Below are 18,582 nucleotides of genomic sequence, written 5' to 3' on the forward strand. Positions count from 1 at the left end.
AATGGAAGTAATGATTCATTTTACCTGTGAAGAATGTTGTCTGGGTTCCATTCAACGTTCATGCATGCATCCAGGTTATTTTGGGACAATTTGGTTGAAAGAAACCCATATTTGTGATGTAAAAAAGCTTTTAAAACGGGTCAAATTTGACCCGAGGAAAACACAAGGGTTAATGGAATGCACAGAATAATGTCATAATCCTGCAATCAATCCTATTTTTGTAAATTGGGTGGATAAACAGGTTTATTTTTTGTTGATACCTCCAGAGAGGTGCTGAATCAACCCGGCAGTACTTGCTGTGGTTGAGTTGTGGAAGAAATATTTACTAATTTAATAGAAGTATTGCTACAGTGTAAAAATTCTCCCTATCAAAACTCAAAGTCCTGTATTCAGAATCGTTTATGAGTAAAAGTGTAAGGAAGACGTACTGCAGCACAATTGCCCCTGTCAGAATGATTTTAGTAATGATAATAATATCATTTGATAACTAAGCCTTTTCCTGATACATACATGTACAAGAAGCATTTCATGTTGTGGTGGGTCGAGATGAAGCTAATTCAAACTACTTTGTAAACTGCTGACTAGTTTATTCTAAAACAATGCTTTATATTTTATAAGCTGGTCATTTTTTTTTTATTTTATCTAAATCTAAAATGGTAACAACCTGTCAAATAAAGGTAGTGGAGTACAAAGTATTTCCCACTGAAATGTAATGGACTAAAAGTAGCTTAAAATGGAAGTACTCAAGTAAAGTGTGTTACCTCAAAACTGTACTTGATTCAGTACTTGAGTAAATGTACTGTAGTTATTTATATTGTGTTACTTTTAAAGATTTTGTATCAAAATCCATAATTTAAAGGTATCAATTACAAGGTGACAAATGTGGATTTAAACATTCCTACTGTACCTCTTGGTTTGCTCTTGTATGTGTTTATTTATTTATTTATTGTTTCTTAAAGTGCTCATATTATGCCTTTTGGTTTTTTACCTTTCCTTTATTGTGTGTGTTTTTTGTGCACGTTATAGGTTTACAAAGTGAAAAAGCCCAAAGTCCACCCCAAAGGGACTTACCATCTCCAACAGAAAACACTGTTCACAAACTGGTCGACGTGTCACTGTAACACACGTTATAATGCTCGCCTAGCTGCTAGCGTGGCATGCCCACATACTCTGCTTCTGACTGGCTAGTAGTCCTTACCTAGCTACTGCACATGTGTGACTCCCAACAAAGATGGAACAGAAGTGAGAGGTCTCACTCTGTAGCTAAAACAGAGAGCTCAACACACAGGGTGAAAAGAGGAGCTGCAGCAATGTGCAGTACAACAAAAATATGGTGTTTTCTGAAAATTAAACCATGTAAACCTATTTTGGTACAACCTCTAAATACAATTATGAACCTGAAAATGAGCATAATATGAGCATTTTAAACCCACGTAAACCTCCCAGCAAGAGTCTTGTGCCTTGTTCATGTTCACAGACTCAGACTCTACAAAAGTGAAATACCATAATGTAAAAAAATATTGTTACAGAGGCAACGTTTGTACCTTTTACTCCACTGGTCCTGCATTCAAAACTACAGTAGTAAAAATACAAATGTATTATCATCTAATTGTACTTACAAAGTAAAAGTAAAGTTTTGTATGCTTTTTTAAAACTTTTGTCCCTCTTTTCAATGCTTTTTTTATTCATGGTAAATAAACCTAATTTAAATGACATTATACCTCATTTTTGAGTTTGAAAAAAGCAGAAATTATGAATTATTTTGACTAATAGAAAATGTAAGATCGAAGGATGTTGAGTGTATCACAGACTGGTTTATGTCAAAGTTTGGTCAGGATGCTGTTTTGAAACCATTTTAAAAAAAATTTCAAATGCTGTGAAATTAAATAAAACAACATGGATGCATGGATGTATATGTTGTATGGCTTCCATACAACGTACATTCATGCATCCTAGGGCCAGTTGGTTGTAAGAAACCCATATTTATGAAATAAAAAACTTTGAAAACGGGTCAAATTTGACCCGAGGACAACACAATCAAAAAATTTGCCTCTGAAATGTAGTGAAGTGTAAAGTATACTTAAAGGGGAACTATGCAGCTTTTTTAGCTTAATTTACCTTAACTGAACAGCTTCGGAGTCATTGGAATGGTTATATGACTTTTTCGAGTTGAATGGTGGTTGTCTCACTTCCCCCTAGCGCCTGTGAGCTGAAAAACCACCCTTGCAACTTTGGGCCGGCGAGTCACCGGTCTCAGTGTCAGGAAGTATCGCGTGACATCAGGTCTCGCGATGCAATGAATTGCTTCACGGCACTGCACACATATGCCCATTCAGGAACCGGATAACAAGGTAGCGATGGCGTTTTTCCATAGACAGTTAGAGTTTTTCACACTATCGTCATGGCTGAGCTGGCTAAAAAGAAGCAGAAAGCTAGGAAAGCATTGTCGGAGGAACAGAGAAAGAGGAAACGGCAGACTGACCGAGCGAGGAGTCAGACACAAGTAAACATAGGAGCTGCCAAATATTCCGAAGCTGTAGGGGGAGCTCTATAGAGAAACCTGTGAGCAAAAGCGAGAAAACAGCGAAGAAATGGCCAAAACTGCATAGCGCTTCTTTAAGTAAAGTTTAAGTACCTAGAAATTGCACTTAATTGTACAAAATTAGCTTGAGTGAATATCCTCGGTCACGGCTGTTCATAGGAAACAGGTTGCTGGGTGATGAGGCAGAAAGCTGTCCCGGCTGCTCTGCAGTTCCTTGAATGGACTGAGGTTGAGTAAAGTCACATCAACTGAGTGATCCTCGGAAAACTAAATCATATACTGTCAATTAAAATAAAGACACTGGATTATAATTTGACCTACATGCATTTGCAGACATCACAGACCGCATGTTAGAAATCAATTCCCCCATTACAAATACTACTGCTGTTTTTGTTAAGACATGTGTTTTTTTCCCCGTCCAACTCATTTCTGGCGCTATAATTAATTGGTTTAGGCTGCTCATTTGATTGAGTAATTTATTCAGTTTTAATTAAAATTCCTGGATAAAGATGGTTGTTAATTGACTTTCTGAATGATGGGTTGTTAAGAGGTCTGCTTCTGATCTGTCACGTATTCTTGTAATGAAGGTCTTGTCTTGTGTGTCCACAAGGTTTCAACTGGAGTTTACACATTGGGCGCTGCATTTCCTGCCAAGAAGAGAATTTAATTTATACAAAAAAAAAGGAACCAAAAAGCGAGGCAAGCTCTCACATTTGACATTTCTTTTGAGACAATTATGTAGTTGAGATGTGAGTATAGGATTTATCTTGTTAATAACATGTAATGTTCCCGGGAGAGAAGAGCAGGAAAAACATGGCACAATGTCGTGTTGTTGAATGTAGTGTTTTCATGCAAGTGTGTGTGTGTGTGTGTGTGTGTGTGTGTGTGTGTGTGTGTGTGTGTGTGTGTGTGTGTGTGTGTCTGTGTGACAGAGAGGAAAAAGTGTGGGGTCTTCTCCTTGTTATATTTTCCATGGGTGGGGAGGACTACCTGTGGAGAAACTTTTACACCTCAAAGGCTGGGAAGCTCGCTTTCACTGGCTGCAGAAAGAGACTCCTTTTAAAGAAGATTTAGGGGCCAGCCACACAGAAATGCTTTTTGGTGTAAACGGACATGCTTTGCATCCTTTTGGCCGATCGTCCAAACGAATCCTGTAAACGCACTGCCTGAAGACGCACTTTTTTGAAACCTGGTCCCAGGGTGAAAAAATTAGAAAACGCCGCCCCTGCGTCTTTGTTTGGACGGCGAAGCCGCATACTTGCGTATCGATGATGTCATCGCCACACCCCTCGACCTCTAGCCTTCGACCTTTTATCCCGCGACGACGTCTCATAACAACAACAACAACAATGGTACTACATGCTTGTGTTCCTGCTGGAGAAGATATTGAGCCTATTAGGGTTACTAGGCAAAATATTACACTCCTTCCTTCTTCTTGTGTTTGGTTTCTTCTTCTACTGTCTGTTTGTATACAGCGCGCAAGCTTTATGCGCATGCTCCGCCTCTTCTTCTCAGTTTTTGGTGAATTTCTGTAGCAAAAACAGCACCACCTCTAGGTCTGGAATATGAAGTAGCGTGTTGAGTCATTTACAGATGGATCCGTTTGGACGCAAGTATTCTTGAAACGATGCCAGGGAAGGGGGGGGGGAGATCCTTTTGGTAGGTGTGGACGTGGCCTTATTTTGTTTTTGAAAAAAACAAAAAAACAATGGAAATGGTTAATCCTCTGATCCTCTGACTCCAGTTATTCACTCAACTTTAATGTGAGACTTATCTGTTACTCCAGAGAGGCAAAAGGCAAAAAGAAAAGACAAAACAAAGAGGATCAAACAAAAAGAACAAGTTGCCTCACATACATACTCGTGCCATACTATAGAGATTTGCTCACATTACAAAGTACACTGACAATAATCTGTTACCAGTGGTGGAAGAAGTACAACCTTTTGCTTGAGTAAAAGTAGCAATACCACAGGGTAAAACTCTATTAGAAGTAAAAGTCCCGCATTCAAAATTCTACTTAAGTAAAAGTACAAAAGTATTAGCATCCAAATATACTTGAAGTACCAAAAGTAAAAGTCCTCATTATGCAGAGTGGTCTATTTCTAAATAATATATTATATTATAGGATTATAATTACTGATGCACTTATATGTACATCATTTTAACGATGCAGCTGGTAAAAGTGGGGCTAATTTTGATTATTTTACATATGGCTGTGTAGTTGTTGAATTTTTCCCTGGGGTTTAATAAAATCTTATCTTAACCAATAATAATATACAACCATGTATTTGTTAATTATATGTTGTAGTATTAATCAGAATCTACAAAGTAGTCCTACTAACTTTGGGCAAGGCAGCTTTATTTGTATAGCACGTTTCAGCAACAGGGCAATTCAAAGTGCTTTACATAAACCATTAAAGAGCAGTTGAAAACAATAAAAAATACAAAAAATGGATAAAATACGATATTATAGGATGCTAGTGCGAGACAATGTATAAGCCGTTGCTCTATACAGGTAATCCACCCGCAATCCTTACCATTCCCAGAACGGCCGGTTGTCATACAGATTGTCATACAGTTCCAATTTTCAACAATGTAACTTCAGTAACAATTAAAAATATAAAAAAACAGATCAAATACAAGAATAAAAGTTACAGTGCAGTTTAAGAAGTGAACAATTATTGAACTAAAGTAATCAATTGAACTAAGTACTACATTATTTGCCTCTGAAATGTAGCGGAGTAGAAGTACTGCATCTTAAAATTGTTTTTAAGTATTTATTTTTTTACCAGGAATATTCCCACTGAGATTCAGAATCTCTTTAACAAGGGAGTCCTGGCCAAGACAGCAGCATAACAAGTTTCAACATAAAAAACAGACTTAAAACAAACATCAAATTGCATCACCAAATGAATGATCAGTGTTCAGTAACAGGACACGCGTCAAATAGTCCTTAATCCTGGTTTTGAAATCTCCCATGCTAATAAAATAATCTAGTATTTTAGTAGTAGAGTACTTGAGGGAATGCACCACTGACTTATTACTCAACTTTGCTGGGTCCTCTTTAAAAGGCCCCTTTCTGGGTCCCCGGACCATAGTTTGGGATACCCTACCCGGAAGTGGGTGGTGGAGTCACCGTCACCCAACTGGTCACACCACTGTCGACATACTGCCTGCTGGGATGAAGCTCGCCACCGGAGAACTACAGAGATTGTTACAAATCTGAGATCACTCACAATCTCGGCGAGAACTCGTCCAAACGACCGATTACCGATTCATTAGTTTCAAGGAGGAAGGGAGGAACAGAGGCGCGCAGCCAAAATGATGGAAGAAATAGATAGATTCCAAGTGCCGAGTGCCGTGCAGGAGGCGGAGATGCAGGCTGAGATGCAGCCGCTGGTAAGTCACATTGATAATCGATCACTGTTTTGGTCTTGTTTTTTTTGTTGTTGTTGTAATACCATTGTTATTCCAGGATGTTTAGTATACGTACTACGAGGCCTTCCATTCATAATGTTATGCTCTGGGATCCCGACACATCATCACCTGCCATGCGTAAGATTGGCTGATTCGTTTAGCATTTTCGGCAAGTTTTTTTCTGACTACAGTAAAATGGCAAACTGACAGTGTAACGTGTCAAAGGATCATTTATTTGCTCATAGATGGACGTTTTTGGTTAACTGTGTAATGCAAGCAGCGTCCGGTCTGCTGCGTAGTGAGCAGCATCCGTCATGTCTGGCGAAAACAAGCATCCCATCCCAACGCTGCTGCTGCTGCTTCATCCTCAGCATCCATGCAGCATGTTGCTCCAGCTAAACGCCACTTGTGTCGCTTTGACGTGATTAGTGAGCGGTCTTTCATCGCAAATATGTGCTAGTAGGCTATGTACCGTTAAAGCACGACCTTTTGATAAAAAAAAATTTTTTTTAAATCTGCGTAAATGATTTGGCGGTGCGCTCCGTGGCCTGTAGCGGGGCCCTGGGTTACTGCAGCTTGCAGGGCGGCCTCTTCTCCCCACGGCCGGGGCCGCCAGAGAGCCAGACTAGACCCAAAGCAGTCAGACCTGTTGTCTCCAGGCGTCCCCATGCCATCATTCATCCCCGTGCGTCATGTGACCACTTTTTTCTCCTTACCTTTGCCCTGTGGATATAAGATGTGAATTTATAAGAATGTTTCCCCAAAGGGAACTTCCAGGCGTCCCACAAATGGTCCTAGAGCAACCTGAACAAATCATGGATCACTATAAGTTCAATAACTTTCATTCACTTAGGATAGATAGATAGATAGATAGATAGATAGATAGATAGATAGATAGATAGATGGTCCTATGGGGGAAATTTGTTATCACAGTTTGTTTCATGCACATGGCAAAATACACAAATACATCAACAGATAACATAAAGACAGGTATATAGACACATAGAAACAACCACATTTACAACAACGACACTGGATCTATACAAGGTCAGCGAGATGTTAATTCAACGGTGCTATGGCAGAAAACTTGTGAGTCCTTCAGAGTCCTGTATCTGCGGCCAGATGTAGGATTCTGCCTTCAAGTTTGATGCTCTCAAATTTGATAGTGTAATGGCTATGTTGATACACAGTTTCGATCTCTATCAGTTGGAGGTAGCTATAACAAAACCTAGTTTGCCAATAAAGATTTATGTTGTCCAGTTCTCGAGAAGTAAAGAGTGTGTGTTTCAGTCTGAATAGTTTTGAACCAAGCTATCTGTATAACGCTTCATCCGTAGAGAGGGACTATTGCTATGTTTAATCTATTTATGAACTGTTTTATTCACATTGTCTGGGCATAGACGTGTGTATGTTATGCATTGCAAAAAGACATGAATTATTCATTAATGCCTCAGTAATGCACATTTGTGTTCATCTTTCTGTCCACGCCATCCTCCCGTTTGTCTCCAGGACCCGGCCTCGTCCACAGCCTCAGAGGCGGACTCCGACACCAGAGAGGGGGAACCTGTCACTATCAACTACAAGCCCTCCCCCCTGCAGATGAAAATAGGTGAGTAAGAGCGACAGTATGTGTAGGCTAAGTGTCTGCCTGTGGGAACCAGCATATCCTGTAAGACTGTACCATTCACTATACAGGCAGGCGCCATCTTGGGAAAACAGTCACGACCAGTCGAACAACGAACGCCGTGCTTGAGCTATGTTACTGGTTACTGGTTACACAGCGTTCGTCGTTCAACTGATCGTGACTGTTTTCCCAAGATGGCGCCTGCCTGTATAGTGAACGGTACTGTCTTTATAATCTATCTTGTACACTTACAAAGTTCTCAATGCTTCGGTTTACATGTAGGGACCCTCGTTATGCTACCGTGGAAGTGTGGTGCTATGTTGAGCCTTGTTAGTGGTATAGAAATAGCAATTTCTTTTTACTTTACCCGTGCCCCGACGACTAACGTTATAAGCTAATTAGCAGTTTGTGATAAAACTGGTCACATTCGATTAGCGTGAAAACAAATCCCAGAGAACGGTCGAATCAGTACACGTCTTATTAACCCCTAGGTTCATTTTACGCCGGATTTCTCCTTTAATCAATCTTGTTATGTTGCTAAATTATCGGTTAAAAAGTACCATATTCCTACATTTTAGGATATCTACAGTATTTATGAAATAACGCCTCAACACAACTTCTCAGAGTCCAAGGTGCATGGCCTCAAATTGCTTTTTTTCTGAACAACAGTTCCATACTCCAAGAAGTATTTATTTACACGCATATATAACAGACAAAAAAGCAATACATTTTCACATTTTAGGAGCTGGAACAAGCAAAAAAGTTTGCCATTTGTGCTTGAAAAGTAACTACAACAGTGGATTGATTATCAGAGTTATTGTCATAGGGCTGCAGCTAACGATTGTTTTCGTTGTCGATCAGAGAATCTTTACTTTTTTTCATGAAAATGATTAAAACCGATTAATCGATTATCAAAATAGTTAGTGATTAATTTAATAGTTGACAACTAATCGATAAAACTTTGCAGCTCTTTATTGTCAATTACTTTTTAGTCATCTAATCAATTGTTATTTTCTAAGTGTTTCAGCTCTAATCCATTTTTACTGTTTTGATTATGAATTGACATCTACGGCAAAACATATTTGAGTCTCTAGAGTTTATTTAAAGCCACGGTCCTTAAAAGTTCATTTCAGCACCTTGGACAGAGTCAAGTGGTGAGCAACAATGCCTCGTTCTTCTTTTACTCCTACTGTAATACTTTGTTAGCCAAAGTCTTAAAGAACCAAGAATATTCAGTAGGAGTGAACTACTCAATGACAGAAACGCATGAAAAGGTAGTTGTTTTTTTTAAGTGTAACTCTGGCATCCACATGTGCAGGACGTCAGCCGCTGTAGTTCATTTCATTCTACATCTATCCTGCATGTTGAAAGTGAGACCACAACAATGGCCACAGTTGTATTTTCATATTAATCTCATTGGTTGTTCAGCCTTTTTATGACATGTAAACACTGTCATAACATTTCCTGTCTATGAAATACAATCTGAGGATACTCCCTTATTAATGCATGCTTGTTTGACACATCACTTTGCCTTTGTGTTCTTGAGATGGAAAATAATCTAGTGTCTGGATTAAAAGTGTAATGCCATTAATTGGTAGCCTGGAAATCCAGACCCAAATCTGAAAGATTAAGGGTCTGGCATTGAGTAATGAAAATAGCCCAACTCGAGGGGTGGCACCAAGCATGCATTTCAAAATCTCACTTCACGCAATTGGATAACACTACGACCAATCACAGCAATACACGGGGTGATGTATCCGGAGCCCCATACGCTTAGCTAACAGTGGAGCTAACTGGTAGATTAAACTCTTAGCTACCAGCAGAGCTAACTGGTAGATTAAACTCTTGCCGTATCCGGTCGGCAAAACAGCAAAAACATCCTTCTTGCAAAGGAACGTTTCGAGCGCCGTCTTCTGTTCCTCTTTTAGATAAAAAGCCAAGTCTAACTCGTTCATTGTAGCGGCCAAAGCCGTTTCAAACAACTGGTGTTCATCCGTAGCCATCTTGCAATGTTCACTAATGACTTTGATGTCGCAGCGCTGTCGTCATCTGTTTAGCTCACCTCTGGCCCGCCTATATCAGATACACTGATGTGATTGGTGCAGCTCGGCTACAAGGGCATAGTTAATGAGCATCATTACTGAATGCCAGAGTGACTCGCTGAGCAAATTCAAATTGTGCTCTCGTGAGAACTCTGGATTTCCAGGGTAATTAACTGGTGGCACAATATGAATTAGATACAACATTTTCTACTGTCACTGTATTATACTTTAGGTCACCGCTGGCTCAGAGTAGTAACAGTTAGTAACATTAGTTTAGCTACTTTTCATCCGATGATAAGTAATGAGAATCAAAAAAAAGGAGAAAAGGGGGAAGAGAGCCTGTTGTTTCTGAATGTATTTTCTAATGCTTTGTGGCTTTTGTATTGTATCGTATTACATAAATTAAACAACCCCCTCAGCCCCTCAGCAGTGAGCATCACTTCCTGGTCAGTAAACAGAAACTGATCTGATATCCCCGTCTTGTACTGTGCTGCAAAGCTTAGAGTTTGTCATCATGTTCAGAAAACAAATATGTTACAGTCAAGTAGAATTCGACCACATTCCCCTGCTTGATCGCCACACTTCTTGACTGATTTCTTCTTTAAAGTAAATTTGATAACCCGAGGAGAAAAGTTAAGAAATTGTATATTTTCTGTCAGCAACGCCCTGGTTTATTTGGGAATATTATAACAAGCAAATTGCAACATTTAATTAAAGGTGTCTTACAAGTAGATGATCTTAACCTTTTGGGCAGTTTGTGTGTGTTATTTGTAGTTAACCTGGTGTGTGTGTGTGTGTGTGTGTGTGTGTGTGTGTGTGTGTGCGTGCAGAGAAACAGAGAGAGCTGGCTAGGAAGGGCTCATTGAAGAACGGCAACGCTGTAGGTAGTCCAGTCAACCAGCAGCCCAAGAAGAACAACGTCATGGCCAGAACGCGGTAAGAAGTGAGCGCCGTGATCTCGGTTTGGTGAATAAAATGAAATGGTGGCTGGTGTCTTTCTGCAGGGTTTCCGCGGGTCTTAAAGTGCTCATATGCTCATTTTCAGGTTCATAATTGTATTTAGAGGTTGTACTAGAATAGGTTTATGTGGTTTAATTTTCAGAAAACACCATATATTTGTTGTACTGCACATTGCTGCAGCTCCTCTTTTCACCCTGTGTGTTGAGCTCTCTGTTTTAGCTACAGAGTGAGACATCGCACTTCTTTTCCATCTTTGTTGGAAGTCGCGCATGCGCAGTAAGTACTGCTAGCCGGTCAGAAGCAGAGTATGAGGGTGTGCCACGCTAGCAGCTAGGCGAGCATTATAACGTGTGTTACAAAGTAACCACGTTTGTCTCTGAAGTAAAGGCTGGACTACAACAGAGCTGTTTGGAGCAGTTTGTGAACAGTGTTTTCTGTTGGAGATGGTAAGTCCCTTTGGGCTGGACTTTGGGCTTTTTCACTTTGTAAACCTATAACGTGCACAGAAAGATATATAACACAATAAAGGAAAGGGGAAAAGCCAAAAAGCATAATATGAGCACTTTAAAAAGTCTAAAAAAGTCTAACATTTTTCAATCAAAATTTTAGGCCTTAAAAAGTCTTACATTTGCTGAAGTATTGTGTTCTTAAATCATTTTAAACCGGTCTTAATTTTACTACGTCTCCGTAACGCTGCCTCTAATGCTCACTGAAATGTTTTTTTTTTATTCTGTGGTGTTGTAGTTTTTTCTTTCGCTAGTCCAAATATAATTTGCTGTGTATGTACAGATCATTATTAGGCTACTCCTTTTATTCAATTTTAATAATTTTATTTACTTTGCAAGTACTTTTGTGACTCATTTCGTTGTACTTTAATGTCGTGATATTGGTCTTAAATTCTTAAAAAGTCTTAAATTTGACTTGTTGAAACCTGCAGAAACCCTGTTCTGAGCGATTACAGTCAATAAAACGTCTTTTGTTTTAGTGATAAACTCAATTTAAAGGTCCCATATCATGCTCATTTCCAAGTTCATACTTGTATTCTAGGTTTCTACTGGAACATGTTTACATTCTTATTTTCATCATACTATCTGTCTGAATATACCTGTATTTACCAATTGGTCAGCGTTTCTGGGTCTTCTACATCTGTGCTCTCGGAGTCTCTGCACCGTCATTGCAGCCGGGGAATGACTGTAGCGGCACTGTAGCGGGACTTTCTACCTATCTATAGTATAGTTGTGACATCACAACCGTACAGAAGTCCTGACGGCTCGTTTAAAGGCACGGTTTCTGAATACAAGCTGTGTGCATTTCTCTGTGGATTGGGCGTTTTCATACTGTCACAGTATTTATATAGCACCTCTACTTGCTTTATAATAAAAAAAGACATGGAAATTTCACTTTTTACAATATGGGACCTTTAAGTCCTCATTCTGGTGTGTGTGATATGTGTTTTGATTATCTACTGACAGCAAATCACATACAGGCTAATTTACTAAAATAAGATCAAAATGAAGTAGCTGTCCAACTCTGTACTAGCTGTTAGTGTACAAATACTGCACAGTATGTAATGATTTATTTTGAGGAGCAACACAAAAAATCCACAAAACAAGATAAAATAAAATAAGATAGACTTCATTAATCCCACACTGGGGAAATTCCCTTGTTCCCTTGTTTAAGAAAGTGTCCCATATTTCTGTTGGGTTTATGTCATAGTGTACTGTATGCAGATTCTATGTGTAAGATCAGAAACATGTTTTCATGGGCTTGACAAGATTCATATTATTATCTACATCCATTATCTCTGTCAGCGAGGCGGGAAAAGAATAGTTGTATTGATTTAGGGCGTGTAAGATGTCCGAGTTACAAATTAGACCTCTTTCATGCTTCTGTTGTCACTGTAGCTCAGCTGTGATGTCACCACCTGGCTGGCCTTCCTTTTCTTTCAGCATCTCTGCCAGTCTTACTCACCGCTTCCTGTTGGTTAATCTATTTTCCCTCCTCCACCTTTTCCTTGTCATATTCTGTTACGCCCTTGTTCTGCTCATCTGATCGTTTCCCTCTCTCTCTCTCTCTCTCTCTCTCTCTCTCTCTCTCTCTCTCTCTCTCTCTCTCTCTCTCTTTCTCTCTATCTGTTCCCTCCCTGCAGGTTGGTTGTGCCCAATAAAGGCTATTCCTCTTTAGACCAGAGCCCAGATGAGAAGCCCTTGGTGGCCCTAGACACAGACAGGTGAACTCACACACATGAATACACTTCTTGCCACATAAGCGCCATAAACACAGAAATGATAAGCTAACTTTTGGTTTTTGTTTGTTTCAGTGATGATGATTTTGACATGTCCAGATACTCATCGTCGGGATACTCCTCAGCTGAGGTGAGACATGTGAGAGAGCATAAATATCAGCTTCTTTGCCTTATGTTTACTCTCTCATTCACTTCCTCCTTTGCTTTCTTCCCTCCATTTACCATCATTGTCAAAAGGCCAAGAGCCAGGCCTATTTATGCTAACCCATTTATATCAATCTTGCTCATCCATGTTATTCCTGAAGGCGTGTGTGCTCACTACAAGCGCATCGTTACATTGCAGACACAACTGCACACAAATGTGCATGAGACAAAAAGCGGGGAATCAAATGAAATGTCATCGCTGGGTGTCTGCTCCTGGAAATCCTGTTTTCAACGCTGCTGCTGCCAATTAAGTGCAAATTTATTCCCCTGGAGCAATCCTCGTTCTCACCCTATACATCCATTATCTGTTTCTGACTATTTGTATGTAGACATAATTAGCTATTATACAGTAAATGTTATTTTGTAACCCATTGTCTCCTCTTACTTCGAACTGGCTAACTACAGCAAGTATTGAGCAGGCACTGCACCGTGGCAACAGTATGATTGGACTGCAGCTGACTAAGTAGGGAATTGTGGTTGTTGTTTATGCAGTACAGAACTGTATGCAGGTTATCTACAGGAGACTTGACAATTATTACATAAAAAGATAAATGCTGGGGTTTTGAACGAAGACATTGCTATAATAAAGACATTGCTTCTGTTTTGCATGCAAACAAAGGCATTGTTTTGCTGAAAAAGAAATCACAGCAGGACAGTAGTAGTCATCACATTACTGTAATGACAACGCTCCAAGTGATGATCCTTACAGCCATCTGTGAAAGGGTTTGCCATGGTTACCCAGCCCGAGTCCAAGTCCCAAGCTTAAAAAAAAAACTTGAGATAAGTTGTATATATTGCCTAAATCTGAATAAGTCAGAGGAAAGATTGTTGTCAATACACATCTTTTTTTTCATTTTTTTTTTTTATGGATAAAGCAAACAGGATACAACGTGTCAAGTAGTGTGTTTGAAAGGTAGGCAGATTCTGTTACCTTTGAAAAGAGCCAGGCTAGCTGTTTCCCCTGTTTCCAGTCTTTAATGATGGAGTGATTCACATACTGACAGTGTTGGGCAAGTAACTTCCAAAAGGTAATACATTATAGATTACTAGTTACTGTCATTTGAGAGTAATTACTTATATTCACTGTTGGGCAGTAACGCGTTAGAAGTAATGCGTTACTGTAATCCGATTACTTTTTTCAAGTAACGAGTAAAGTAAGGGATTACAATTGCAAAAACAGTAATTAGATTACTTCCCCGTAAGCAGGCTGCGTTACTGCGTTACCTAACCGTGATTTTGTTTCGTGAGACCGTGCGCCGCGACGTCAGTGGTAAACACCGACATGTGTAGTGTTGAAGAAGAGACAACATGGAGCGCGGAAGAGAGCAGGACCATGCAGCGTTTAATGCTTGGAAGTACCGACATTACTTTGAGTTTGACTCGGTTAAAGGTGACAAAAACATCAGCGTCCGCTGTACACTCTGTGTGGGAAGAAAACTTTTATCTACAGCGAAAAATTCCACCTCAAATCTGAGCAAGCACCTAGCAAGCCGGCACAGGAATGTGAAACTCACTGAAAAAAAAACCTGAACCCCCAACTGACATGACCACTGCGGCTACATCCAATTCCACCGGGCAAACCTCCGAGGACCCCTCTCCTGCTAAACAGGTGAAAATAGACTTAAAAGCGACAGGACTTAGTGTCGCTGAACTGAAGAAGCTCGTCGCTGGCTATATTGTCGAGGACATGCTGCCAATTTCCACTGTTTTATTCAGGTCGTGCATCATAGTTTTGAAAAGTAACTTAACTAGTAAAGTAACTAATTACTTTTGAAAATAAGTAATCAGTAAAGTAACTGGATTACTTTCTTGGAGAAGTAATCAGTAATCAGTAACTAATTACTATTTCCAAGTAACTTGACCAACACTGCTTATATTACAACATTACTGTTACTACTTTTTGCGATACTTTTGAGTAACTTTCACCAAAATAACCGCAGAAGTATGACTTGGCAGGTAGCTTGTGAATTTCACCATGGGGTCAACAAAGTCTCATCTTTATCCACTTTAATAGGCCTACATCATAATTTATTCATAATATTTTATATTATTAATTTGAATCTGCAAAGCAACTAAAGCATAAAATAAATAGTTAAGTAAAACGTACAATAGGCCTCATTGACTCGAAAATGAAAATGAAAATGAATGAAATGAATGAAATGAATGAAATGAAAATGAAATTATTCTATTAAAAGTACCCTACAATTGTATTGAAGTACGTAAGTAGTATAGTTACTTTCCACCGCTGATAAAATGTAATGCTATAACATGTAGCAAGCCTAAATGTTAATTCCCACCATGTCTATATCTGTCAGCTGCTCAGACAAACTGCTGACCGCACTGACAGGACGCAGATGTTGTCCATACCGTCTCTGGTTCTGGCTCTGATCACGGGAACAGTGACAGGACAGCACCTCGCTGTAGGCCGGAGTAGGCCTATGTCCATCTTGCAAATGTATCTGTCTCTGCAGTCATCTCAACCATCGAATTCCAGCAACAGGAAATAACACTCACTGACTTTTTTTCAGTTTTTTACTCCAACCACTGCATACTGATGACTTACTTTAGTTAGCTCTGTTGCCCGGTACCGGTCCACGGTACTTGGGTTGGGAAACGCTGCTCAAACCCAGGGGTTAATACATAGACTATATAAGTGAAGCCAAAACATCTGCATTGCCCCCCCATTGGCTCGCTGCACTATAGGTCATAAATCCCGCCCCCTCCATGTTGGCGGATGGGATATGGACCAAATTAAATAATCAAAGTACACCTTAAACAATTTTTTTCCCAAAGATAGTTTTTCAGTCATTTCAGGTAGTTCTGATCACCCTGATGTTTGTTTAACTGTTCATTTTTCTGAAAAGTTTGGTTTCAATTAGTTATTTGATTCTATAAAAACGGGGTGAAATGTCACTAATGATTGACAGCTGTGACTGACTTGTGATTGGTCAAGCGCATGGGTGCAGCGGACACGGGGTACGGGGGGGGACGTCCCCCGCACTTTCCATGTCGGTGCCCTCTGTCCCCCACACTTACAACATGTCTGAGTTGATTTGAACCTACCATAAGTAGGCGAGTGTGCACATTACTAAGGTTGCGTCAACTGATTGATAGACTCATATAGATATAGCCTATAATAGATTCATATATAATAAAATTATATACAAAAAATTATAGGGAGGAAAATTCATTAAATGCAATAATTATGATCAGTGTATATGATGGAATTGTGGCATTAGAATGTGCGGAGGCCACCAAATTTGGGCTATTAAGGCCAAACATTTCTTGGGCATGCCCCCGGACCCCCCTACACTAACCCCAAATGTCTGTTTCCATCAATCATAGATGAAATGTAGGCTTCTTGGAATCCGCCATTTGGTGAGACAAATGGGAGAGGATCTTTTCAATAAAAATCCTCCTCCTGAACAATCTGTCCCCCTCACTTGGGAAATTACGGCTACGCCCCTGGTCAGGCGGGTGTATGGGGGTGACTTTGATACCACGGCTCCACTGCCCGATCACTGCTGCACAGACTCTGGTTCCAAAATTAAAAGGTGGCGGCGCCCGTATGCAGGATATTCTGGCTTCACTTCACAGTTAGGAGGATGACTTTTTTACAGTGTATGCTCAATCCCTATCAAACATCCTCTGTCTATCCTCCTTTTCTCCAGCAAATCAATCAGGATTTGAACATCCAGCTGCTGAAAGATGGTTACCGCCTTGATGAGATCCCTGACGACGAGGACCTGGATCTGATCCCGCCCAAATCCGTCAACCCCACCTGCATGTGCTGCCAGGCAACCTCTTCCACCACCTGTCAAATACAGTAACCCCACCCTCTGACCTTCTGCCTCTCCCCCTCTCCACACAATGTAACCCCCAATCTTCATCTGCTGTGAGTTTACTTCGCCCCGCCACAGTGGTGACAGTGAAGCATTGGTAGAGTATTGTAACGACAGTTAAGTGCTATGACGATAATGACAATGACAAAATAATCAAATTAACAGGAAGAGTGTTAGGTTAAAAAATCTAGGGGAAGGAACACATTTGAAAAGATTCAATATGTGTTTAAAATATGAGTATAAGCGGTGGTTTCCTCCTATGGTAGGACGTGCACTCGTGTTTGAGAGCCCTTCTCCTGGGAAACATGATGTAACGTAACACACTGATATTAGTGGACAGAAAACAGAAGGTCAATTGATGCTATAAAGTGAATTCCATTTCCCTAAAGAATAAGAAACATCATAACCGCTGACGGAATTCTGGGTTGCATTTTGAGCATTTTTCCAGGTTTTGTTTTTGTTTGTTAGTTTTAATTTAAATGCTTACTTTTTTTCAAGCCCTAGGGATAAGTATGATTGTATGTGTTGATGTGGAGATATTTCAGAAGACTGCGGTCTCGGGATCCCTAAATAGAAGATATCTGGTGCCGTATGTATTGTACTGTACAGGGTTGTTATGTAGCACAGGCCAGGTCGTTGCACTCATTCACACCACCCTCAACACTTTTGCTTTCTTTGCCCTACTGGCTTGAGATGTTTCAATACAGAATTTAGGGATGAATGTATGAACATGAATGGCTGAGGAACAAATTGCATGAAGAGCACTGGACTGAGTAATTGAATGGAGAAAAATAAATAAGGAAGTAGCTTATTGCACATTTGACTTTCGCCCTATTTCTATTGTGCAATCACATGCTACTGTTGTGGCACTAGCTTGACTTTTGAATTTGCACATTTAGTTTTGTTTTATTTTTGGGCCCATATCTGTGTACTCTTTTCCTGCATAGCAGTGACAGTGTCTTATCTGAAATGAACTGTCAAAAGGGAAGATTACATATCGTTGCACCGACACTCTTAACACATGATGCTCACATGATTGACATATTATCAAGGCCAAAGGGACCTTTAGACCTTTTTTTTTTATCACACACTGCTGTGTCTTATATCTTTTCTCGATCACTGGAAGCTCCTTCCTAGCCATTCCTTTCTTCCCACCACCGATCATCAAGAGAGCACACAGGTCAAGACCGCAGAAAGATTTACCCTTTCTCATCTTTCACACACGCACACACACACATGCACATGCATGCATACAGACAGACATACAACGCCAACATAAGGAGAAAGATGGCATTTATTCGTCTCTTTTGACTAATGGGTTGGAAATTTTTTTGTAATGGCAACATCGAGCATCATTGACTCAGAGCACTAACATCCTTCATTTATGACTCCCTCCCTCCCTTAAATCAGTTGATAATTTGCAATTAGAGTATGCCTTAAGTACAGAGAAGTTTAAAAGATGTGTATTTATTGCCATATTGATCATTGACTTGATTTGAAAAGCATTTGCTGTCTATGAAGTTATGCTTTTTTAACATAGACACAGGTGATAACTGTTTTTCTTTGGTTTTCCTTTTTTTTTTTAAATGATTTTCTTGTAATGTACGTAAACACTTCCATTACAGTATTTAACAATGTTGTTATGTGCAGTGTATGAAAACTATAAATAAACACAAAGCTAATAGAGCAGTCCCTGTCCTACCTTA

The 18,582-nt window shown here is 39.8% G+C and overlaps 1 protein-coding gene across 1 annotated transcript; it reads left to right on the top strand.

The window, feature by feature from the left end:
- Positions 1–5,660: 5,660 nt before the first annotated feature.
- fam219ab (family with sequence similarity 219 member Ab) lies at positions 5,661–18,563 on the top strand. Its single transcript, XM_031305983.2, has 6 exons — positions 5,661–5,941; positions 7,469–7,568; positions 10,456–10,561; positions 12,735–12,815; positions 12,906–12,960; positions 16,706–18,563. Exons 1-6 carry the CDS (start codon positions 5,864–5,866, stop codon positions 16,862–16,864), a joined length of 579 nt encoding a protein of 192 aa, XP_031161843.1. The 5' UTR covers positions 5,661–5,863; the 3' UTR covers positions 16,865–18,563.
- The last annotated feature ends 19 nt before the right edge of the window (positions 18,564–18,582 follow it).

Source organism: Sander lucioperca, chromosome 2 (assembly GCF_008315115.2).
Source record: "Sander lucioperca isolate FBNREF2018 chromosome 2, SLUC_FBN_1.2, whole genome shotgun sequence".
Lineage (NCBI taxonomy): Eukaryota > Metazoa > Chordata > Actinopteri > Perciformes > Percidae > Sander > Sander lucioperca.

Coding starts and splice junctions, on each gene's coding strand:
- fam219ab (XM_031305983.2), top strand. CDS start 5,864: ATGATGGAAGAAATAGATAGATTCCAAGTGCCGAGTGCCGTGCAGGAG. Junction 5,942..7,468: donor AGGCTGAGATGCAGCCGCTG/GTAAGTCACATT, acceptor GTTTGTCTCCAG/GACCCGGCCTCGTCCACAGC. Junction 10,562..12,734: donor AACGTCATGGCCAGAACGCG/GTAAGAAGTGAG, acceptor CCCTCCCTGCAG/GTTGGTTGTGCCCAATAAAG.